The sequence below is a fragment of the Lathyrus oleraceus genome, chromosome 3, assembly GCF_024323335.1.
Source record: "Lathyrus oleraceus cultivar Zhongwan6 chromosome 3, CAAS_Psat_ZW6_1.0, whole genome shotgun sequence".
In the NCBI taxonomy this organism is placed as follows: Eukaryota; Viridiplantae; Streptophyta; class Magnoliopsida; order Fabales; family Fabaceae; genus Lathyrus; species Lathyrus oleraceus.
This window is the reverse complement of record NC_066581.1, coordinates 293445228-293471931: the sequence shown is the minus strand read 5'-3', so window position 1 is coordinate 293471931 and position 26704 is coordinate 293445228. Positions and strand designations below refer to the sequence as shown.

Here is a 26704-nt window from a genome sequence, read left to right as displayed (position 1 = left end):
TGAATATTTGAAGTGTCTTTTAATATTCCAGCAAAGTGTCTTTTGATATTCCAGCAAAGTGTCTTTTGAGTACTCTATGTATGAAATATAGTGAAATGTGAAATTGACATTGAAAGTTGGAATGAAGCTTTTAATTTTTGCATGGAAATTAAAAAAGTAAGTTAAGTGTGTTAAGACAAAAATAACTTTGTAATTAGGAGAAAATAAACTTGGATTAAGAAGGGTTTATTGATCATTTTCAGATCATAATATTTTAATAGATATATAATATGTTTGAAGATTGTATTTTCTTAAATTTTATACTTGAAGAATTTGTTCTATATTTGTGAGCCACTCAAACATAAATTCAATAAGTGTTAAATTAGTAGTTCAAAATTCATGGAGAAGAGAAAATAGTGATTATAGAGACTGATCTTAATGGTTTTGAAGCCGCTAGGGATGAATATAGGACAAATATTTTTGGTCAGCTCTCTCGTCTTTCACTGCTAGGTCAGCTAGCCTAGTACGTAGTTGCAGGTGGGAACATTAAATACTGCCTTCGATCCGTTGACCCGGGCAACCTCGTCCCTCGTCGCTTGTTAGAGAGCTATAACTTCACCGATTGCATATATCATCCTTAAGAGAGACACAATTATAAGAAATTAACCAGAACTAATATGGTGTATACTACTATGTATATTAAGTTTTATTTTATAAAGATTAAATGTTGATCAAAATGTTGAATTGCTCTTTTAAAAAAAAAGTTTGTAGAAGGATAAATGTAAAACCTATGATTTTGATTTGATTCATAGGGCATGCCAACTGTTTTATGAAATGACTTTGAGAGAAATGGAAAAATCACTAAATTTATGAAGATTTTAAACCTTCCTATCTAACGTGTTTTTATTCCAATCATAAAAATAATTGACTTAGATGACGTGACATGACACGTGGCGTGTCACGTCAACTTTTATTAGAATACATATATTGTAGAGATCAAATTAAAGACTTAAAACTTTAGAAAAATTATTATATTATTTGAATTTTAAAAAAAAAAAAGTTAAAACAAAATTTAAATTATTTATAGGAAAGAAAAAATATTTAACCCAAAAGAATATAGATTTTAAAATGAGACATTTTTACGTTAAAGCTTTCACTAAAATGACAACGTTTAAAGAGGAAAATATATTCTAAACGGTGCGTTTTGCTTCGCTTTTTTCCATTTCTTTCCACGACTGGATGGATAGTGAATCCCTACGCCTAAAACCCTAACATACCATCACATAAACCTCCATTCCCGCCACACACACACAAGGGAACTACTCTCTTGCTGCAGACTAAACCTAACCACCACACCTGACGGTGCCGTTACAAATACCTCCGCCATCCTCAACTGACGGCGCTGTCACAAACCCCCCTCCATCCCCAACCTTCAACAACATCTAACAATGAACTTCAGATTCCAGAACCTTCTCGGAGCTCCTTACAGAGGAGGCAACGCCGTCATCTCCAACAACACCCTTCTACTATCACCTGTCGGCAACAGAGTCTCCGTCACCGACCTCCGAAAATCCGAAACAACAACACTCCCTATCCAAGCCTCTTCCAATATCTCCCGGATAGCTGTCTCCCCTGACGGCACCTTCCTCCTCGCTATTGACGACAACAACCGTTGCTTATTCATCAATCTCCGCCGCCGCGCTTTACTCCATCGCATTACCTTCAAACACCGTGTTGGTGCTGTTAAATTTTCCCCTGACGGAGGACTCATCGCTGTTGCTGCTGGGAAGCTTGTTCAGATCTGGAGATCCCCTGCTTTTCGCAAGGAGTATTTTCCTTTTGAATTGGTTAAAACTTTTGCTGATTTTCATGCTAAAATCACTGCTTTTGATTGGAGTCCTGATTCTAAATACTTGCTTGTAGCGTCCAAGGACCTCACTGCGAGAATATTGTGTTTGAAGAAACTTAGTGGCGGTGATAAGTATAAACCTTTTTTGTTTTTAGGCCATAGGGATTCAGTTGTAGGTTCTTTTTTCGGTGTTGATCCTAAAACTAATAAGGTTTCTAAGGTTTATACAGTTACTAGGGATTGTTATTTGTTAAGCTGGAGTTTTACTGGCGACGAGGACGAGGAATCCTCAGCGCCTCCATCGCCAGGGACACCGGATAGGGAATTGGAAGGGGAATTGAAAGTTGGAGATGATGGTGTTGTGAAGAAGAGAAAGGAACGGGAAGCCGAGGATGGGGGTGGGTACTTATGTAGAGGTAAATGGGAATTATTGAGGAAGGATTGTTTTAATCAGGCGCCAGCAAAGGTTTCGGCTTGCCATTATCATAGAGGGTTAGACATGGTGGTTGTTGGATTTTCAAATGGTGTGTTTGCGTTGTATCAGATGCCGGATTTCGTGTGCATCCATATGATGTCCATATCAAAAGAGAAGATCACCACTGCTTTGTTTAATGACCTTGGAAATTGGTTGTCTTTTGGTTGTGCCAAACTGGGTCAGCTCCTTGTGTGGGAGTGGCGGTCTGAGAGTTATATTTTGAAGCAGCAGGGTCATTACTTTGATGTCAATTGTGTGGCATATTCGTCGGACTCTCAACTCCTTGCTACCGGAGCAGATGATAATAAAGTGAAGGTATTCACTTCGCCGATTGCATTGTATTTCTCATCATGTTTGTATATTATATTTAACAAGTTGAAGATTGAATTCATGGGAATTTTTGCACTTATCTGCTACAGGTTTGGACTGTTTCCTCGGGCTTTTGCTTTGTTACGTTTTCTGAGCACACTAATGCTGTTACAGCTCTGCATTTTATGGCAAATAACAATAGCCTGCTCAGTGCATCTCTTGATGGGACTGTTCGTGCATGGGATTTAATACGTTATCGGAATTTTAGGACGTTTACCACTCCTTCTTCAAGACAGTTTGTTTCTCTGGCAGCAGATCAAAGTGGTGAAGTGATATGTGCAGGCACTTCAGATTCATTTGAGGTGCCATTTCATAAACCTTAGGTTCGTTCTGATTATATCGATATTTCTTTATTTTTTACCCTTCGTGGATATGTGCAACAGATATTTGTTTGGTCGATGAGAACTGGCCGTTTGTTAGACGTGCTTAGTGGTCACGAAGCTCCTGTTCACGGGCTAGTATTTTCTCCTACAAATGTGAGTTAACTTGCCCTACATTGTTATTCATCTGCAAAATTGTTGTCTTCTTATCCTCTACAATGTTTACATTTGGTTTTATTTTTCTGCTGCTACAGTGTCTACTTATTAGAAATACAAAGCCTCTATGAAACCATGGTTTAATATTTGTGATTTTATAAAATTATGTTTTCTAAATTCTAATTCTAAGTCAATGCCTCATGGTCTTATCAAATATGGTGCTAGCTATTGATTGACTCAACTCTTGAGCCATGGCAACAAAGAGAGTAGCTAAAGTTTATGTTTTCTTATGGTTTTTACAACAATGGTTAAACATACTTAGTGGCCGTTAGCTATATTTTATATCCTTTCTATTTGTGCAGGCTGTTTTGGCTTCATCATCATGGGATAAGACTGTTCGGTTGTGGGATGTGTTTGATGGGAAAGGAGCAGTTGAAACATGGCCACACACACATGATGTTTTGACAGTAGCTTATCGTCCAGATGGAAGACAGCTAGCTTGCAGTACATTGGATGGGCAAATTCATTTTTGGGATCCAATAGATGGTGTACTGATGTATACAATTGAAGGTTCTAGAGATATTGCTGGAGGTCGTCTTATGACTGACCGTAGAACATTTGCTAACTCAAGTACCGGGAAGTGCTTCACAACCTTGTGTTATTCAGCTGACGGAAGCTACATATTAGCCGGGGGCAGTAGCAGATATGTCTGCATGTATGATGTTGCCGATCAGGTTGGTTTGCATGTATTTTATATTTCTATTGCTTATCATGTTTAATTTTGCATACCTATGAATCTCAGCATATGAATTGTCAATTGAATCCCCAAAACTTACATTTCTTGGAAGCTTCTTCTCTCTTGATTTACAACACATTTGCTATTAGGTTTGGGGGATGTTTTGGTAGGCAACTTACTTGGGTGTTTATTTATTCAACAAGAGCCTATCAATTAGAGTTCTGTTTATGTATACGATGTTTCTATTTATGCAATAAAGATCTTATGAAAGTAAGCTTAAAACAATTTACAAGACATACCATAAGCTATTTATGCAATCTCTACGAGACCCTTTTAGAAGTGCTGGTTATGACATAAGATATAAAAGCTCAAATAACCTCTTTCAAACACCTCCTAAATGGTTATGTTTATGAGAGATGGACAGTTAGATAATTCACAAATATAATACTATCATGAAACCTTAGTGCTATATTCTACATCATAATGATTGCAACGAATATGAAATCTTGATTATTACTGTTTTTCCTATGTAGTAAATTTTCAGAATAGATTGCTGCCTATTGTGGAAATTGAGGAGAGAATATATTACTTTCTGTGCAATTCATAATTGTCATATTGTGACAATGGGTGCCTACCCGAGTTCATATGAAGCTTTGTTGAGATTCGAAGCTATGCTTTTTGGCTTAACAGTTGAACTTCAAAACATGGAAGTTAGGTCATGTAGACCATGGCAGTCTAAATCACATTTTTTTATTATTGTAAAAACACACGGTCTAACGTTTATGCTTGACCTCAACTATTAAGTGTACACTGCACAATTAGATTTTGGTGAAATCAGGTGGAATCTCACTAGCTAATCAGAGTCACATGATCTGCGATTTCTGGGTGGGGCGCGGTGACAAGGGCCGCGTGCTAGGGTTATATAAACCCCTTTTTCTGGCGCGGGTCGAGAAGACAAACTCTTTCCTATTCATGGCTCATGAAACACCCAATTATGTTTGCAGATCCATTTTAAAAATAGGGTTTTTATGGGTTAAAAATACGCGCCTCTTCATTTTTGGAAATTCTCAATCCACCCCTTTCTTTTCTCAGGACCTCCCAAAAATCTCATTTGACCCTGTCCGGAAGAATCCATCAAGACACACCTTGTCTCTGGAAGCATCCTTCCAGAGCGTATGTTTATATGTTATTAGATTTTTAAACCTTATTAAACACTCTATCTCATATCCTAATACTTATATTTGCACATCCTGCGGTTAAATCTTAATCTTCCTAAATTTCACTGTCTTCGGGCAACACTCATTACTAACTTAGTCTTCCTAAATTTCACCATCTTCGGGCAACACTCATTACTAAATAAACTGATCTAATAATGGAAGGCAATCATTTTAGAACAATGATGAGGTTGACAGTATCAAAAAACATATTGTTGTGTGACCAAATACAATAATTGAATAAAATGTAAAGGTTTTTGTGAGAGTTTAAGAAAATATAATAATGGAACGCAATCATTTTAGAACAATGATGAGGTTGACAGTATCAAAAAACATATTGATCGTGTGACCAAACACAATAATTGAATAAAATGTAAAGGTTTTTGTGAGAGTTTAAGAAAATACATATTTCCTTAAACTCTCACAAAAACCTTTACATTCTAAGAATCTTCAATGAAGCTTTCCTGCATTCAGAGTTGTTTTAGATTATAATTAGAATTTGTATCATCCAAAACATTGTTCTTGCCCTCAGTATTATTTAGGAATAGGCTTCCGGTCTGGGTATTATCTGTTTATACATCCTTTTGTTTTGTAATTAGTTTAGTTTTTCTGGGTATTCGACAGTTGTTTTTTATTTAAAAACCTCAAGGTTTAGGAGAAGGTGGTCGTGTATATTGGTACGCTCCAGAAAGATGCTTCAAGACCAAAGGCGTTCGAAAGGTTGCTTTCCGGACATGGTCAAAATGAGCAGTTTGAGAGGTTCTTGAAAAGGGTATATATTACCCACCCTATGGGGCGAGGGTAAACAAACTGGAAACCCAAATTTGTCCTTCCATATTTTGGAGATGTTTCTCTGGACGTACTCAATATATACAAAAAGACGTCGTAAGTGAGACACCCACATTTTACCCACCCTATTTGTTTTGTTGTGTGTATACCTTCTAATGTTTTGGATGGTTATACACACCCACGTGCACATATATATATATATATATATATATATATATATATATATATATATATATATATATATATTTTAAATTAATTAGTTAACTATAGCTAGCTAGTGGATCTCATGCAATAACTTGTTGTGTTTCCTACGGGTCTAGTACTGCATGCTCATAAAGTTACAGCATGCAACGACTTATTTAGTATTGCTGCAATACTGCATGTTCAAAAAGTAAAGGAAGTGCATCTCCGGACACATTTTTGGGTAAAATGGGGGGTGTTTCACTCATTCAAGTGTTGAGGGTGTGTAATTTGGGTGTGTTCGGAGATGCATCTCTGGAATCCAGAGACTTCAGTGACTTTTCAGTGTGGTAAACTAGCACCTTAAGGGTGAGAAAAGTAATACCCCTTGAAAAATGAATGGGTGCATTGAGAATTTCCCCTTCATTTTTTTTGAAGAAAGCCCCTATTTCTACAAAAGAAAGCCCCTATTTCTACAAAAGAAAGCCTATTGTTTTTAAGATATATTTTAAAACACAAACTACTGGTGCATAATCTTTTCTCTGCTTCTACCTCTTGACCATTTCTTTACTTGTGCCTCATCCTTTCTCTCTGCTTCTGCCCCACCCTTCTCTCTGTGCCACTCTATGTTTCTGTTCTGTAGGATTAGGTGTCTTTGGTGTTTTTTTAACTAGTTTTAGTTGTTTTGTTTGAGACTCATGAAGTTGATTTTAATTTTGTATGACTTAATTTATTGACTTATGCTTGTGAATTCTAATCTATTAATTTAAAGTGTGATTTAAGATTTATTTATCTTGTATTATTTTATATGCACATATATGAATTTTATGAATTTTGTTTAATCTTACGATTTGTGTTTCAATTTTACTTTCCCTTTCCAGTTTTAACCTCTTCCTCTGGGAAACATTTTAGAAGAACATAGCTTCTATTTAGGAGTCCACTTAGATCTCTTCTCTCTTCTTCCTTATTGTTTGTGTATTGCCTTCTAAATCTTTTATGTTGGTGTTGCCATTTGCCTTTTGTCTATCTGTGTTGTAAATTTCAGAGTGTTCAATTTCAATTTGGATGCTTAATTAAAATGGTCCCTAGTTTTTTATTTTTCATGGTTCACAGTACAATTCTGTTTATTAATTGGAATCTCTTTTGTTCAGGTTTTGTTGCGACGCTTCCAGATAACTCATAATCTTTCATTAGATGGTGTGCTTGACTTTTTAAACTCAAAGAATATGACCGAAGCTGGCCCTCTAGATTTGATTGATGATTATAACAGTGACATTGAAGAAGGTGTTGAAAGACAAACACGAGGGAACCTAGGACAAAATATGCCAGGATCTGTAGCTAACCGCGGAAGACCTATTATTCAAACAAAATGCCTTAGAATTGCACCTACTGGGAGGAGTTTTGTAGCAGCAACGACCGAGGGAGTTTTAGTTTATTCTGTTGACGAATCATTCATATTTGATCCAACTGACCTAGACATAGATGTCACACCAGAGGTACTATTTTTTTTCCAACAAGTTGTCAACTTTTTCACATATTTCTTCTTGAAAGACTGGATTAATTCACTGCGAATAAAAGATTATTATAAAAATATTTTTCTGTGGAAAACAATTATTTGAAAAATAAGGAAATAACAGTCTGTTCCAGTTTTGATTGTAAGATGAGATAGCATTTTTTCTCTCATAATAGTTTGGGTTCTACTATGCTATCAATATTTATATTTGGGATTCCACAAGAATATAATTCTTTAACTTATCACCAAATTTTGGTAGAAGGTAGAATTTCTGTAGACATATAACATAAATTTTCCTTTGTTACACCTAGCTATATTGCTTCAAGAATCATTCATATTTGATCCAACTGACCTAGACATAAATTATATTGCTTCACTACTGTATCATCTCTTTTGATATCATTGGTAACATTGACTTGCATTGTTCAACAGGCTGTTGATAAAGCGCTGGATGCAAATCAACCAAGTAGGGCATTAATCCTCAGCCTTCGCTTAAACGAAGACTCTTACATTAAAAAATGTATTTTTGCCGTTAGTCCAGCAGATATTCCAGCAGTTGCCACATCAATCCCATACAGTTACCTTCAGCGATTAATTGATGCACTTGCATCTCTTCTAGAAAATTGCCCGCATTTGGAGTTCATACTTCGATGGTCTCAGGTAATCTTTAATTGCTTAAATAAAACAGACAAACAAATATGTATAGAAAAACAAGATTATGGTGTTTAAATGGTGGAATTGGTCCAATGGAGAAAACATGAGATTCTCAATGGAGAGAATCCATTCCTTGTCACATCTAGTAGTTCTATAATTAATCTTTATCTTTATTATGGCAGGAGCTCTGTAAAATCCATGCAAATTCAATCCAGCAGAACTCTAGAAGTTTGCTCCCATCATTAAAATCATTACAGAAGTCCATTACTAGTATACATCAGGATCTTGCAGATACATGCTCCTCCAATGAATATATGCTGCGATATTTATGCTCTTCTAGCGCAAGTAAATAATTGAAGGCCACAATTCACATGCTGGGTAGTAGGCTTTGCTCAGAAAACTTCGTCCATTTAGATTGTGTTATTTTAATATGGTAATGTTGAGCGCTATTGCATTGGAGCAAAATCAGGAATCAAAGCAAGATTTGCTATAGTTTGGCCTCATTGCGAAACTAACCTCGTAGCATTCTTTAAAGGAGTTTATCCTTGAATACCAATTTTGTTCCTGGATGTCGTGGTGGCATCTGTAAGGTTTGTTTCATGGCCTAATTGCAACTCTCAACAGAGACAGGTCAACTGTTACACACTCCAGTGACATTTTTTTAATGCATTGGTCTTTATAGATTGCAGTAGTTGAAGTTCCAGATATCCGGTATTGCATTTTGAATCATATATGTTAGGAACTATTTGATGAAAATTGTTACGAGGTTGTGTCAGAAATTTTGCCCAAGTAATATCTTGTTTTGTTCAATGTATAATTTAAAAAGTTCAATGTTAGAAAATTTTGATTGATACACGTGATTAGTTTTGTTTCACTATTTTCAATTTAATCCATGACTTCATTTTTCACTTTTATACATTGTTTGGGTCAAAATAAAACTGAAAAGAATCACAGGAAAATAAATGAATGTCAAATAAATGAACTGAAGTATAAAGTGAAATGCAGTTTTTCTTTTGTTTGGTAGAAACGAAAAATAAGAAAAAAATGCAAGATATTTTCTTCTCTTATTTGATTGAGTAAATACCTTTGAAGGTTGTCTTTTGGATATCAGTTATAGAAACATTGAATATTTTTAGATAGAAACAACCATATAGCTATATAAACTATAAATCACAATTTTTTTATAGATTAAAATTAAAATTTTCTTTGTATCACAATCATTCTTATGATTTCAATTAAAAAAGAAATTAGATTTTTAATTTTTTTTTCTGAAGATATAAATATCCTTAAGAAATATGGACTTGTTTTTGCATTGTAAGCAAGAATCTCTCTTATGTAATCATAGTATATACCACATTTCATATTAACAAACACGAGGGTAGTAATACCAAATTTTTGGTAATGATATAAAATTAATAATATGCTTCATTTAATAGTAAAAAAATAAATAATAAATTGAAAGAGTTGAGTATTTACTAAGTGTTATCTTATAGAAGTTACAAACAAATAATATTTATACGAGATCGTGATGACTCGTTTAAACACTCAAAGGTGAATTTCTCCATTAAAAATGCTATAAGAAACTCATGTATCTATTTTCCTTTTTTATGATGAAAGTTTATAAAAGTAATTTAACTCACAATTTAGTTTTCCAATTATATTCTCATTTTGTATCTGCACAACAAAAACCGTCTAAACATATTCCTATAATCTAGCTTATTGAAAAAAAAATTAGATTAAACATATGAGTATATTTTCGGTAGTCTCATACTTATCATAATTCTATCTATTCTGTCTTCTTTTTTGACAAAGAGCCGAACTCCTCTTATTTTAAAAAAATTGGGGCCCTTTTAAGATCTTGTTCTTCTTCCGATTTTTTTTACAAGAAAGACTCATTTTTAGAAAGAACTTGTCTAAAAATGAGTGATTTCTGAACTTGGTAGGACCTTTTGTCCCTTGTGCGCGGACTTGGTTGAGTTAGTTTCCTATTTTTTTTTTGTTACTTGTGAGCTCGTCTTGCCCATATGTGATATAGAATCTTTAATTGTTTGGGATGACATGTAGTTATTCCTTATGACCGAGGTTCTTTCAAGTATTTTATTTCTTTAAGGGGTAAGATTAAATATAAGAGTTGTTATCTTTTTATTTGACAAATTATAGTCTGGTCCTTTGAAAAGTCTATAATGATGTCATGTCGAAGAGAGTCTGAAAAACAGTGAAAGAGGTGGAGACAAATATTTCCTCCCAAAAAAATGGTAGTTGCTTGAGTCTTTCTTTGTAGAGTTCTATTGGTTAACACTGTTGGTTGGGTTGTTTGTATTTATTTCTCTCGAGTCGGGTGGGACCTCAATGGATGAAAAAACTCTTTCTCAAGAGAATTATGATAGGTCATAATGAGGGGGAAGCATACACATTAGATCAAAGACTCACCTAAAGGTCAAAGACTCACCCAAACAAGTGAGAGAGACACCACATATTCACCTAAAACTTTAAGGGATAAATGTATGAGTCATCTTATTTATAAAGTGCTCAACCTCTACTTTTCTAAGTGATGTGGGACTTAAAACTTACACTTGTTTCTCAACACAACTCACACTTGTTTCTCAACAACCCTCCCCCCCTCAAGTGTGAGTCTATTCACTATTTTCCCCCCTCGAAACGAAAACTATTTCATCCAAATACTTGTACTGCCATTGAAACACACCCTTATCTCGTCATGGACACTTCAACGGGACACACCGCATGTCAGGAAGACTTTCGACAGAAGGAGCCGGTCCCTTACTCGAACCGGACTCTGATACCACTTGTTGGAAAAATAACAACAACAAAAAAATTACGCACGCGGAAGCATACCCATAAAAAAGAAAAAGAGCAAAAAAATTCAAAAACAAGACTCACAAATTCATTATTCAACTTCTAATCTTTACAAAACAAAATTATAAACTCTCTCATTAAATGTCCGACTGAGCTTAAGTTGCTGTTGTTGGACTTGCTCCCTAATTTTCTTGTGTCTTTGACCCTCTTCTTGTAAAAAAAAAAAAATTTAAGGAGAAAATTGAAAACCCTCTAAACTGCAATTTTTGAATGGAGAAATTGTAAACCCTATCTCAGTTACAATTTTTGGACGAAAAAATTGCAAAACCTTTTTCAACCAATTTTTGGTTGAAAAAATTGCAAACTCTCTCAACAAACTATTTTTGAACGGAAAAATAAGAAACCCTCTCAACAAACTATATTTGAGCGGAAAAATAGAAAACTCTCTCTAATCACATAACTACCCAAATCTCCAATACACCCCAAAGACTATATTTTGCTGTTGTATAAAAAATTAAAACTAATTATCTCTCTTTATATTAATACTCAAAATCTATTTTCTGCTTACTACCCGATGTGAGACTTGGATGAATATACTATTTGATCCAACAAATCATCCATTCATCCAAAGTCTCACATATCTTCACTTTGTCTTCAACTTCATCTTCAAAGCGATCATTATAATTATAATGATTAGTCACATTTGTAAAATGATCTCTTCCCTCTTTTTGTCTCTTCTTCCTCCCTTGATCAATTTTTTTTATTACTCTTCCGTTTTTGCTTGATCATAATATTTTGTAACTCTTCATTCCTCCCTTGATCAGAATCTTAAAGTGTGACTTCTAATGTCCACATTATTTAGAAAAATGGAAGTTGAACACTTTATAAGTAAGAGGACCAATACACATATTATCTTAAGATTTTGGGTGAATATGCGGTGTCTCTCTCACTTGTTTGGATGAGTCTTTGACCTTTAAGTAAATGTTTGACCAAAGTGTTCAACCTCCACTTTTCTAAGCAATGTAAGACTTAGAACTCACACTTGTTTCTCAACACAATTCACACTTGTTTCTCAATAAATTAAACCCTCTTGTTTCTCAACACAATTTACATTTGTTTCTCAATAAATTAAACTCATTTACCTACACTCACACGTGTGGGGATAATATTTGGTGCATATTTGGTGCAAATGTGAGTGGTTAAAGTTTCACATCGCCTATAAATAAATGAAATATTTAATTTATAAAAGAGATGACTCATTTATTTAACTAATATCTTAAAGTTTTAGATTGAAGATGTAGGGCCCGTTTGAATAAGTTTTAGTTTTTAGTTTTTAAAAACTATTTTGAAAATTAATTTTAAAAAAAAAGTTTTGAGGAAAAAACATGTTTGGTAATCTAACTTTTAAAAATTGTTTTAAAGTTGAACAAGGTTACAAATTTGTTATTGATGAATATAGTACCATTTTTTCTTGTTTTGTCCTCTTCCTAATTTCAAAACTAAAAACCAAAAAATCAAAACCTCTAAAACCTATTTTGGATTTTTAGTTTTAAAACCTCACAAATAAAAAATAGTTTTATAAAATTAGACTACCAAACAAATTTTATAATTTTTAATTTTTAAAAACTAAAAAACAGTTTTTCAAAACCATATCAAACAGGTCCGTAATGTCTCTCTTTTGTAGTTGAAGATTTGGTGTCTCCCAATATATAATATAAGCTATATTTATTGATTTAAATAAATCTTTCAACAAATACAAATTTATTTTCTTTGAAATGTGCAATTTTATTACTATTTATTTATCTGTATAATCAAATAGACTTCTTCAAACTTTATTTTTCTGAATAGGCAAATAAATTTCTTCAAACTTTATTTATCTTAATGTGCGACATAGTTCATGTAACTATTATTTTATCACAAATTAAATAATTGATTGTGCAACATCATGATCACGTGGGTGGTTTTGTTTTTCATTGGAATAAATTGAGCATTAGAAAATAATCAGCATAAATCCGAAAAGCTACACAGTGAAATAATAATTGAGATGAAACAGTTATAAAGTCTTATGTATGTTCTGTTTCACCAAGATTTGATGTTTGTTTAGTACTTGACAAGATCAATTGATTAATTACAGGTGAATATTTGGTACACATGGTTTGCTTCCTTGGCTGAAACACATATTGCTAGGATTGATTAAGATTGATATTATGAATTTGGCTAATTGTATTCTGTTTCTCACCATAAAAGTGATTTTTTTTTTTTATAAATTAAATGATGTTAATCTTTATATGTTTTATTATAACTATATTCAAAATTAGTTTGGTAAGTTGTATCCGATAAAATTATGTTATGGATAGTTAAATGGTCCATAAAGACCCATTCAATCCATAGATTTAACTCTTATATTTTTTTATTAGATTTGAAAAATCAATATTATGTCTAAATCAATAGCGATTTATGTGTTTTCACCTTGTTATTGTGGAATTGTCTTCTTAGTGTTTCTCCTTAAGAACTTTGTTCTTTTGAAGGTGGTTTATTATAAGTTGAGATCAAACTTATGTTTTGTCTAATTGGAGTGAAGTTTATCAGATGTTTTTGGGATTTTTCTTATTGTTTTTTGTTTGTTTATTTGTTTTCTTCTTGTTTCTAGTAACATTAGGTTGGCATATCTCCTGCTAGGCGATTGCATTGTTCTATGTATCTTTGTGGGATTTTTGTTGCATCAGTGGAAGTCTCGCTACGGTGGTCGTCATCAACCTATCATCTATATTATGTTCCAATGCAGAATAGTGGTGTTGTCCATGAGAACCGTCTTTTGTTTCTCTCGAATTCCTTTCTGATTCTTTCGAGTTTTCTTAGTTGCACTGTTGCAACCGTTTCAATTATAACTCCAAGCTTCAGCTATGATTCCTCATCCGTGAGCTCAAGAAACTCGTCCAATTCATTCACTACAAAACCAACTCCCTCTGCCTAAATTTTTCCTTCCTCCACTACGGAATTTTCTTCCTCCTCTTCACGATTTGGTTCCACCACTATTACATGATCTCTAACAAATCCAAGCCTCGTTCAGCGCATCAAACACAAACGAACTTCTACTAAAGCCTTTCAATATGTTATAGCAGCAAAACCCGAGGCTCCTCCATGTCAAATAAAATCAGAAAAATATTCTAACTCAAATTGAAATCTAGTTATAGGTGTTGCAAAGAGGCCACTCCTAAGTTCACAACCATTACGATCTTAAGAGTTATCAAAAAGGCATCAACCTCCTCATTTTGATAACAACTCTCCTCTACGTGACTCTAATGGCAGATACATCACCGTACACCACCTAAAGGTTGTTTTCCAAGGATTCATTCTTCCCATCGTCTGTGAAGAAGACACAAGTACAATTTCACTAACTAGTATATTGATCACCATCGACAGTGAAGGAAATTACAAAAAAGAAGAAGCGGGTACACTCATATTTTTCCTTTAGTGAATCCTTACTAATAGTTCTGGTCAGTGATCAAATGATTACCTCTTGTAGTGAACCTTTGAAGTCCAATATATAGAGAGTGGTCACGAGTACAACACAAATGTTGACACCTCTACTTAGTCCACAAGAACAAAATATCTTCACTCACAATGCTAGCTGTTCCGAATGAAGGCTTAGAGATAGAAGACGATGTTTTAGGTTTCATACAACTATGATTTTAAAATAGACTGGGTCAAACTTATATACTTCAGCATAAAAAGTTATATTTATAGAACCATTTGAGTGAGCTCCAATCTGGACAAACCACCATACATTAAATGGTATCGTATTGCAATGAAACACACCATACATTTTGGTATATTGTGTTTCTCTAATTAATGCTAGTGCATTGCAATACTACACCACCAAATAAATTTCACTTATTTATTTAATCTCTCATAAAAAATAATAAATAAATTCTTTATTATTATTAATAGATACTTTGATACAAATCCCAAGTCTTAACTGAATTATTAGTCTCTAAAGCATACAACAACAACTTATGCTTCACAAGATGCTTTCTCATTGGTTCAATGACATTTCAACTATTGGTACTCTGCATATCTTCACATATCTTATATATATATATATATATATATATATATATATATATATATATATATATATATATATATATATATATATATATATATATATATATATATATATATATATATATATATATATAACTCGAAGGATGTGATAACACCTAAGTATGAGTTTAAATCGTTGGTGATATCTAGGCCCCTTAACTTGTGCACATACACCATTATTATCCTAATAGAGATCAATGAGACCCATAAAGTTGGAAATGTAATGATAGGTAAAGAATAATATTATTGTATATTCTGGTGATTACAGTGTACATATATATATAGTAAACACTGGAAGATACGTGATCCTATGATTAAGGCTAGAATTAAGATGCTACAAGCAAATAAGGTAACAAATAACGCTGACAGTAATTACACTAATTATATTGATTGACAGTGTCAAGGTAAATTATTGGATCCACACATTAAGGGATCTTGTCTCTAATTCCCCCTTCAAACTGATGGGTGATGAAGTCACCCCAAGTTTGTCTTTGAGTTGGTTGAATCGTGTGTGAGTTAATGCTTTAGTGAGGCAATCAGCAATTTGATCAGCTGATGGAACATGGGCCACAACAATCTCATTTCGCAGCACTTGGTCTCTGATGTAGTGCACATCAATTTCAATGTGTTTGGATCGAGCATGCATAACTGGATTTGAAGCTAATGCCTTGGCACTCAAGTTATCACACCACAATGTTGGTTTTCTTGGGAGAGGGAGTTTTAGCTCATCGAGGAATGAACGAGTCCATGCTATTTCAGCAGCTAGGTCAGCCAGTGCTCTATATTCTGATTTTGTACTAGATCTTGAGACTACCTTTTACTTCCTTGAGGACCAAGAAACAAGTGTTTCACCAAGGAAGACATATTGACCTGCCATGGATTTTCTATCGTCCACACTTGTGGCCCAATCTGCATCTGAGAAGCCTGTTAAGTCCAAGTCAGTGGATGGTTTAATGTGTAGACAATGTTGGATGGTACCTTGAAGATATCTCAATATTCTTTTGATGCCTTGCCAGTGATCTATAGTGGGAGAGCTAATGAATTGGCTGAGCTTATTAACTGAGAATGCTATGTCAGGCCTTGTATTTGTTAAGTATTGCAATGCTCCTATAGCTTGTCTGAACACGATTGGGTCTTTTAACCTCTCCCCTTCAGCTGTAAATTGCTTGCCAGTTATCATAGGTGTTGGACAGGATGAATCATTTTCCATTTTGAATTTTCTCAGGACGTCTCCTATGTATTTCGATTGCTTTAAGTACATACCAGATGCATCTCTTTGAGCTTCTATGCCTAAGAAGTAGTGTAGTGGACCAAGGTCCTTAAGGGAAAACACAACATTGAGTTGTTTGATGAAGGATTCTAAAAATTTGGTGTTGTTCCATGTGACAATTATATCATCCACATATATAAGTAGAAAGGTGATGTGGTCTGTACCACTTAGAGTGAAGAGTGAGGAATCACTTTTTGTGTTCTTGAAACCCCAACTGAGTAAGGCATTTTTGAGGCTGTCAAACCAGGCTCTTGGGGCCTGTTTTAATCCATAGATTACCTTAGATAACTTGCAGACATGTTCAGGTTTAGTTGATTCAACAAATCCCTCTGGTTGATGCATAAACACAGTCTCTTTGAGGTAGCCATTAAGGAATGCATTGTTTATGTCCAACTGTTTGACTTCCCAATTGAGATGCACTGCAATTGAGAGTATGATTTGAACTGTACTGGCCTTGACAACTGGGTTGAAGGTCTCTTCATAATCTAGTCCAACTGTTTGTTGGAATCCTTTTGCAAATAATTTTGCCTTTCTCCTTTCAATTGTCCCATCTGCTTTGTACTTGGTCTTGAAGACCCATTTAGAATCAATGATGTTTTCCTGGCCTTAATATGGTACCAAAACCCAAGTTTGATTTGACATGAGTGCCCGATACTCATTATCCGTAGCTTCTTTCCACTGTGGTCTTGTAAGTGCTTCTGTGACATTTTCTGGTTCCTTCTCATCTGTGTAGGTTTCAGCTAACCCAACATATGGTTGCTTTGGCTTGTGAATTCCAGCCTTACTCCTGGTCCAATGAGTGTTGATGGTTGTGCTTGGTTCAGGAAGGTCTTGGGGAGCTTCAACAACTGTTTCTATGGGATCAGTGTCATGTGAAATTGGATTGTTCCTTGTTGAATCATTTGTAGTTGGACTGACTTGTTCTTGTTCGACATCAGGATTGTTGTCATCTGAAGGTGTGCTTCTCTAGTTTGTGAGCTATCTGTAGTAGGCAAAGAAAAAGAGGCAGATGAACATTCAGTTAGTGTTTTCAAGGGACTTCTTGTATTGAGAAACCCATCATGGAATGGAAAGTGTTCTTCATTGAAGACAACATGTCTTGAGGTGAAGATTCTTCCATGAGAGTTTATGCATTTGTATCCTTTGTGGGAGTTACTATAGCCCAAGAACACACATCTGGTTGTGTGGACTTGCAGTTTGTGCTGATTATAGGGCTTGAGACAGGGATAACAAGCACACCTAAAGGGTTTTAGGGAGTTGTAGTCGGGTTCCTTTCTAAAGAGTAGTGAGTAAGGACTTTAATTTTGAGTGACTAGAGAGGGCAATCTGTTTATGAGATAAACTACTGTGGAGAAAGCTTCCCACCAATAGTGTAAGGGCATTTTGGCTTGTACTAGTAATGTCAGGCCAAATTCAGCAATATGTTTGTGTTTTCTCTTAGCCCTACCATTTTGTTGTGATGTGTAAGGGCATGACATTTTGAATTGTATCCCTGCTTCTATTGCCTGGTTTTACACAACCTTATATTCACCACCACCATCACATTGGATTGTTTTAATTCTTTTGTTAAACAAATTTTCTGCCATGTTTTTAAACTGGGTAAAAGCTTGTGCAGTATTTGATTTCTGTTTCAGAGGATAGATCCAGGTAAATCTACTAAAGTCATCAAGGAAGTGAACATAATATTTGAAACCCGAAGAAGATGTTACTGGTGTAGGTCCCCAGACATCAGTGTGAACTAATTCAAGGATTTCTTTAGCATGAGAGGAAGAGGTTTTAAAGGGTAAAAAATGCATTTTGCCATATTGACAAGCCTCACAAAAGTTAAAATGATCACTAGGTGATAGTTTAACATTACAATTTTTCAAGACTTTATCTAGGACTTTATTATTTGGATGACCAAGCCTTCTATGCCAGCTTTCCTTGACAGATACATAAGCACACGAGTCCCTTTCAGTCCTTGAAAGCTGATACAAGCCATTTTTAAGTGTCCCTCTTAGGATTGCCTTCCCTGTCAACTTGTCCTTCACAAAGCAACAATTTGCATCAAACTCAACCAGAATGTTATTGTCAGCAGTTAATTTCGACACACTTAATAGATTTTTGGTAATATTGGGCACATATAAGACATCATGTAAGTTAAGTGAGTTTAGTTTTGAGGAACATGTGGCAATAATCTTCAGTTTTTCACCACTTCCAACAATTAGTGAGTTCTTACCATGATGTTCTGTCAAATCCTCGAATTTGTCAGTTTGGTGTGTCACATGATTGCTTGCACCACTGTCAAAGTACCAATCATAATCTTGAAGAGAGCTTTGTGAGGCTAGAAAGGCATTGTGTGCCCCTTGTCTGTCACTGCCTGCTGAATAATTTGAGTTTAAATAAGACTTCTCAAATCTGTAATAGCAACTTACTGCTGTGTGCCCGGCCTTGTGGCAAACTTGACATGTTGGCTTAGACATTCTTCCTCTTCCTCTGCCTCCTCTCCAACCTCTGAAGTTAGAGCCTCTCCAGTTGCTGTTGGTGTTGAATTTGTTGCCTCTGTAATCAGTTTTGTTGGCAACATTTGCTGAAGCATTAAGGGTTAGGTTGGTGAGGCTATTCAGTTAATCAAGTCTACTCTCAAAGGTCAACAATTGAGCCTGAAGATCAACCCAAGTGAGACTAGTTTGATCAGATAGCTTGACCACCATAGGGTTGTATTCAGAATCTAAACCATTCAGAGTTTGAATGATTAGATCTGAGTTGGAAATGAGGTTGCCTACAAGTTTCAGCTTCTCAGCGAGATTCTTCATTTTGACAAGATACTCCTCCATTTTCATCTCTCCTTTTCTAATTCTGTGAAACTCAGATTTGAGGTAAGTGACCCGAGATCTTGTGTGTGCACCTGCTAGGCTTTGGGCTTCATCCCAAAGTTGTTTTGAGGTTTCACAGTGCAACAACTGTGTTGCCATTTCAGTAGTCATTGAATTCATCAACCATCCAAGGAGTTGTGAATCATGATCCTGCCAATCTTCAAAAGTAGGATTTGACTTCTTGCTTGAATCTGTAGAAGCTATAAATTTTTCGGGACACTCCTTTGTCCCTATCATGTGCCCATCGAGCCTGCAACCTTTGACTATAGAGATCACCAAAGATTTCCATAGTGGATAGTTGTCTCTGTCCAACTTGACAGACACAGTGAATGGGAGATCATTTCTGGACTTTGAATCTGCAACGGATGCCATGATTTGTGTTGGATCAAGAGCCTTCAGGGCTTAAGTGCTCTGATGCCAAGTTGGAAATGTAATGATAGGTAAAGAATAATATTATTGTATATTTCTGGTGATTACAGTGTACATATATATATAACAAACACTGGCAGATACATGATCCTATGATTAAGGTTAGAATTAAGATGCTACAAGCAAATAAGGCAACAAATAATGCTGACAGTAGTTACACTAATTATATTGATTGACAGTGTCAAGGTAAATTATTGGATCCACACATTAAGGGATCTTGTCTCTAATTCATAATGCTACGAACTATGCCAAATTTATTAATGAACTTCTTGATCTAAATAACTTTCTTTGCATCATTTGAAGAACAATATGCTTTTCCTCGGTTGTAGAATAATCTATTATATCATACGTTGAAGTTTTCTAGCTTACGTTATTTAAGAAAAACACATAACCCATTTGTGATATAGATTCATCTTTCTTTGTCTAGGATATACCGTTTGTGTATGCTATTAGAATGAGTTCTTCCTAACCTCCATATATCAAGAATGAATCCTTAGTCATTTTCAAGTACTTAAGAATATTCTTGACATTAACCCAATGAGCATCATTGGGATTAAACTGACACCTACTCATTGTAATTAAAGCATATGAGACTTCTGGTCGAGTACTTAAGATGGCATACTTGATAGCTCATATTACATATGTATATGTGATCATTACATTTTTATGCACACTTTTTTACTTTGTGCTACGACAATTCTATAGTTTTCTCTTGTTATTTTTATTGTTTTTAGTATGTTTTCTAAGTTTAGTTTAATTTTGCTTTTACTTTATTTTCGTTACTTATTTTTTGAATAAGTAGTAATTTGACACTTTCTCACAATGCAGATAATAACTTGAGCTACAAGATGATGTTTGATGTATTCTAATATGCTTTGGTAAGCTAAGAGAAAAAGATGTAAATTTTATATTGATACGAGAAGTCAATTTAGAGCGCAGAAGAGTCTATTTATTAAACTTCGTTTCAGACTTAATAAAATAATTAGTTTGTTGGCCCAAATGTATGTTTTTTGGGTCGGGTATTCTTAGAGCCCGATTTCTTGTATTATTTAAGGTAAAACACAGTGTTAGGGTAGAACATTCAATTTTACACGAAATTAGAATAGACGACTACAAATTCTATGGAGAGCTAAATCATAAGGTTGATCTATTGATTTATGTTTCCATCAAGACTTTGAGGTTATTGTAATTTTCACATCAATTTTGTTTCCATTGCAATTATTTATATGAATTTCGTTTTCTTAATTCGATTCTTTATATAGTAGATTGTATTAAATTCGATTGATGCATGTTTTTTATTTTAACCGCGTTTAACTTAGCTTATTTGTTAATTCATATAATCTTTAACCATATGCCTAATTCGAAAAATATGAACGTAATTCTTATAGTATCGATGACACTTGCTCGATTGATATTGTAATCGAATAGGAATCGAATCCGCTTAGGAAATTAGAATTATAATAATCGATGATAAGTCGGACACCGAACTAGTAGATTAACTCGTTCATCATATTCATATTTAGTTTATCTATTTTCATTCAGTTTTGAAACTTTGAAAAAAAACCCTTTTATAACTTCTATCAGTTAAATTAATAAATAGTTCTTGCGATACTACTCGAGTGTCGCTTATGTATTCTATATTTTGTTAACTCATTTTTTATCCGTGTGCGATAACATATCAAATTGGCACCGCTGTTGGAGACTCTATGTTAATTTTAGCCAATTTTAGAATCCAAAGTTTAGAGTATTGTTATCATTTTTGTTTTGTTTTTTGTTTTGTTTTTGTTTGTTGATTTTAAGGGTTGTAATATAGTGGTAATTATTCCAGTCTATCAGGTGACTCTATAAGCTACTGTTTCGAATTACCCCAATATTTTTTCTTCAGAAAATCAGAAAGAAAAAAAATAGTACTCCCACTAAAGAGACTTCTAAGGGATTCGTAAACTCCTTGTTTCTATATTTTATTTGATTTATTTGTTGTTTTCATATTTTCGAAAAAATCTAAAAAAAAATTAGATTCTTATTTAGATTTTATTTGATTTTTAGTTATATTTTTTAGATTTTTTTATTCTTTTTAATCGTTTTTCTCAATAGGGACATTGTTGGTATTTTCATATTTCTTACATTGCTGACTCATGATGCATCATGACTACTAGTGCACCAAATACCGATAGTTATTCTGATTCTGTGTTCTCTAATAAAACATTTGATTCTGATTTTGAGTTTAATTATCATAACATGGCTGAACAAATAACTTTAAGAGAACTTAATGCACCCAATATTAATTTTAACATACTGTGTATTAAATATCCTGAAGTTACTGGGAGAGATTCAAGTAGTTAGTGTCGAGTTCTCCTCAACACCAGATTTCTGCATAATTACTAATCCAATACTTTTATGAAGGGTTTCTACCTATGGGCATAAATGCTTTGGATGCTGCTAGTGAAGGAACACTTGTTTATATGACCCCAACTGCAACTAAAACCTTAATTGAAAATATGTCACTCAATTCCCAACAATTAACAACCATAAACAACTACGTGGTTCAGACAAAAGGAGTGCATGGAATTTAAGCTTCTTCTTCCAACAGATCCCTATAAAGCAGACTTGATAAGCTAACCTACCTTCTTAATAAATTAACATCAAGTAAAGCTCTAACAGAAAGGTTATGTGGCATTTGCACTTCTCCTAAACACCCAAAAATCACATGTCCTACCTTGTAAGAGGGTGTACGTACTGGTTTGCCTCAAGCATATACAATAAACGTCTATAATCCTCTTAGCAACAACCAATATAGATACCATCCAAATTGGTATGGGAATCCACCCACACAACAACAACCTAGGCTACAATAACAACTATTGATACCAATTCCACCGTCACAAAACACTCCACAAGTAACTACCTATGCAACTTCAGAACCTTCATAGAGTACCTTATAAAGCAAATGGATGTATAAAATCTCCAATTTCAGCAACAAACAGATTCTAGTATTCAGAATCTGCAAACACAAATTAGACAGCTTGTCACTTTAATGAATGTCATGAAAGCTCAAGGATCCAAACAATTACCTCCCCAAACAATAGTGAATCCAAAAGATCCTAATATGAGTGCAATTTCCTCGAGATCCAGAAAGAGTGTTGAACCAATTGAACCATCCCCAAAAAAAAGTAACAAAATTGTTGAGCTCATTCATGATTATGAAGTTGTGGTTGATACTGATACCGAGAAAGCAAAATACTATGTACCATTAATTCTTTTCCCGCAAAGAGCAATGAAAAGTAAAAAGACGGGTGAAGATAAAGAAAAGGATATATCTGACATATTCAGGAAGGTGGCAGTAAACATTCCACTTCTTGATGTGATTAAGCAAATTCCAAAGTATGCCAAATTTCTAAAAGACTTGTGCACACACAAAAGGAGATTAAAGGGAAATGAAATAGTTAACATGGGAAGAAATGTTTCATATTTCATCCATCCTATGCATGTATTTGTAAAATCCTAAACGAGCAAGAATGTTTCATCTCTCACTCAGACCATGCCCAAAAAGTGAAAAGATCCAGGAACCTTCTCTATTCCATGTACCATTGGGGATATAAGTTCGAAAATTACATGTTAGATTTAGAAGCTTCTATTAATGTCATGCCTACTTCTGTTTATAAAAATCTTGATCTTGGCCCTTTACAGAATATAGGTCTAACCATTCAACTAACAAACAAAAGCGATGTCCGCTCCGTCGGAGTAGTGGAAGATATACTTGTTTAAGTTAATGATTTTATTTTCCCTGCAGATTTTTACACTCTAGATATGGTAGGAGAAACTAATTCAAAGTAAAGCAAGGAACACCTATCATTTTAGGCAGACCATTCTTGAAGACGGAAAAAACAAAAATTGACGTTGATGATGGAACAATGTCCATGGAGTTTGGTGGTATTACTGTGAAGTTAAACATTTTTTATGCTATGAAACACCCCATGGAAAAGAATTCTTTGCTTTCTTAGTCTGATAAGTAGGGCTAAATTCTGAATTATGCATAATTTGTGGTTGATCAATGTCCTTTGTGATATTTTGAGCATTATAATGGATAACATACAAAAATCCATTTCTTTCTTTCTTATGTGATTTCACTCATGTCTGTTAGTTACTATAGAACTTGACTTGACTCTTATTAAAACTTTTTGTGTACTTGTGCACACTGATATGATAACGACATTTCTTTTGTTTTATTTTTACACACTTAGCCAAAAAGTCAACCCTGAAATTGTCACCCCTTGTTTAAAGCCCATTTGAGCATATTTATCTCACGTTTTTTGTTTATAACTCATTAAAAGCCTAAAGTGAAAATTAATGATATCACCCTATTTAAGTGGATGAAGGAGTCTTATTTAGAGTTGTGTGAGGTTGAATTAGCATAACAGTAGTATTTCAAAAGTTGGTAGAAAAAATAGAAAAAGAACAGAAAAGAAAGAAGGAAGAAAATTCATGTTCTTATTTTATCCCTTCTAAAAATTAAAAAAAAAGGAAAAGAGAAAAATAAAAAGCAAAGTGAAGAGAAAATGGCTACAAAGAAGTTGATGTAAAGTAAATGAGATATTGTTTAGTTTAACTCCCACAATCCCTTTCAATTCTCTTTTATCCCTTTAAATTTTAGCCTAGTACCTCTTGGGATTTATCTCACCCTTACCTTGACCATATTACAATCCGAATAATGTCCTTTTGATCTTTGTGTGCATGTATTTCAAGTGTAGATATTAGAGTCTTTTCAAGCTTATGGTAGTGCTAACTTTCGTGATATGCTTTAAGTGTAAACAGATAACATAAACACTTGAGAGTTGAGAGTTTTATCCTGTGAGAATATTACCACTTTGATAAATTATCCCCTAATTTGGTTTGATTGTTACAAGAAGTCACTCACTAACGTCATATTACTTGAAGCTTAGAACGAGATTTTTGCTTACCCCTTTGTGATCCTGAAAGTCTTTGAAATTGCATGTTTTGTTTTTACTCTATTTTGAATTTTGCTTAGAGTGCAAAAGTTTAAGTGTGGAGGAATTTGATAAGTTTATTTTGATGCACACGCTTTTATTTTGTGATACGACAATTTGATAGTTTTCTCTTGTTATTTTTATTGTTTTTAGTATGTATTATAAGTTTAGTTTAATTTTGTTTTTATTTTATTTTCGTTACTTATTTTCTGAATAAGCAGTAATTTGACACTTTCTCACTGTGCAGATCATAACTTGAGCTACAAGATTTTGTTTGATGCGTTCTAATACGCGTTGGAAAGCTAAGAGGAAAAACTACAAGTTTCATGCCGATTCGAGAAGGAAACTCGGAGTGAAGAAGAGTTTTCATTCCAGACTTAATAAAATAATTAGTTTGTTGGGCCAAATGTATGTTTTTTGGGTCTGGTATTCTTAGAGCCCGATTTCTTGTATTATTTAAGTTAAAACATAGTGTTACGGAAGACCATTCAATTTTATACAAAATTAGAATAGACGACTACGGATTCCGTGAGAGCTAAATCATAAGGTTGATCAATGATTCATGTTTCCATAAAGACTTTGAGGTTATTGTAATTTCCAATTCAATTTTGTTTCCTTTGCAATTATTTATATGAATTTCGTTTGCTTAATTCCATTCTTTATATAATAAATATGATTAAATTCGATTGATGCATGTTTCTAATTTTAATCGCGTTTAACTTAGCTTATTTATTAATTCGGGTAATCTTTAACCATGCTTAATTCGGAAAATAGGAATGCCAGTTTTGTATTATCGATGTCGCTTGGTTGATCGATATTGTAATCGAATAGGAATCAAATATGATTAGGGAATTGGAATTGTAATAATCGATGATAAGTCAGAAATCGAACTGATAGATTAACTCGTTCATCATATTCATATTTAGTTTATCTGTTCCCGTTCAATTATGACCCCCCATTCCTTTATCATTTCTATAGGTTAAATTAATAAAGAGTCCTTGTGATATGACTCAAGTATTGCTTATGTATCCTATGTTTTATTAACTCATTTTTGACCCGTGTGACACAACAAATCAATATGTGATCTTATTCGTGCAATCCATTTATTCCTTAGTTGAAAGGTTTGTGTTTTTGATAGACATATGACATGTTGCATAAGTTATAAATTATTTCTTAGAATCATGCATATTAAAGTGACTCAGGACTTTGTCTACATATGTATTATGACTTAGACCACACAGTTTTTGTGATCATCTAAATAAACTGTGATTCCTAATATATTGGCTACTTCACCTAGGTCCTTCATAAAAAAACATTTCCATAGCCAAGTTTTCACTTGCTGCAAGGTAGGGACAATGTTTCCAACGAGTTATATGCCATATACATATAATATCACAAATACAATCATGTTCCCGCTAACCTTCTTGTATACACAAGGTTCAACTTCATTTTTAATGAATCCAAACAGTTTTAGAGTTACATCACAATTAACATTCCAACTTCTAAAAACTAGCTTCAATCCATATATTGATCATTGTAACTTGCATAACTTTTTGGCTTCTGTTGGAATGCCAAGACCTTTAGGTTATGACATGTACACAACCTTAAGAAGATTCCCATTAAGGAAAGTAATCTTGATATCCACATGCCATATTTTCTATTCATGATATGTAGCAATATCAAGTAAAATCCAAATAGATTCAAGCATTGTAACTGCTGAAAAGGATTCATCATTATATACACCATGAATTTAGTTATATCCCTTAGCCACCAATCAATCCTTGTAAGTATGTACTTTAACTTCCATGTCAATCTTATTTTTGGAGGCCTATTTGCATCCTATTAGATTAACTCATTCAGGTGGTTCTACCAAGGTTTAAATCTAGTTTGTGTACATGGAATACATTTTAGATTTCATGCCTTTTAGCCACTTCTTAGACTTAGGACCAATGATGGCCTATTTATAGATCACAAGCTCATCTTGATCCATTCATACTACATCACATTTCT

General features: G+C 34.0%; 1 protein-coding gene across 1 annotated transcript; it reads left to right on the top strand.

The window, feature by feature from the left end:
* Window positions 1–1169: 1169 nt before the first annotated feature.
* On the top strand, window positions 1170–9089 carry LOC127127156 (periodic tryptophan protein 2). The gene is made up of 7 exons (XM_051056277.1): window positions 1170–2618; window positions 2723–2974; window positions 3056–3148; window positions 3511–3882; window positions 7219–7563; window positions 8013–8240; window positions 8417–9089. Exons 1-7 carry the CDS (start codon window positions 1428–1430, stop codon window positions 8585–8587), a joined length of 2652 nt encoding a protein of 883 aa, XP_050912234.1. The 5' UTR covers window positions 1170–1427; the 3' UTR covers window positions 8588–9089.
* Window positions 9090–26704: the final 17615 nt, after the last annotated feature.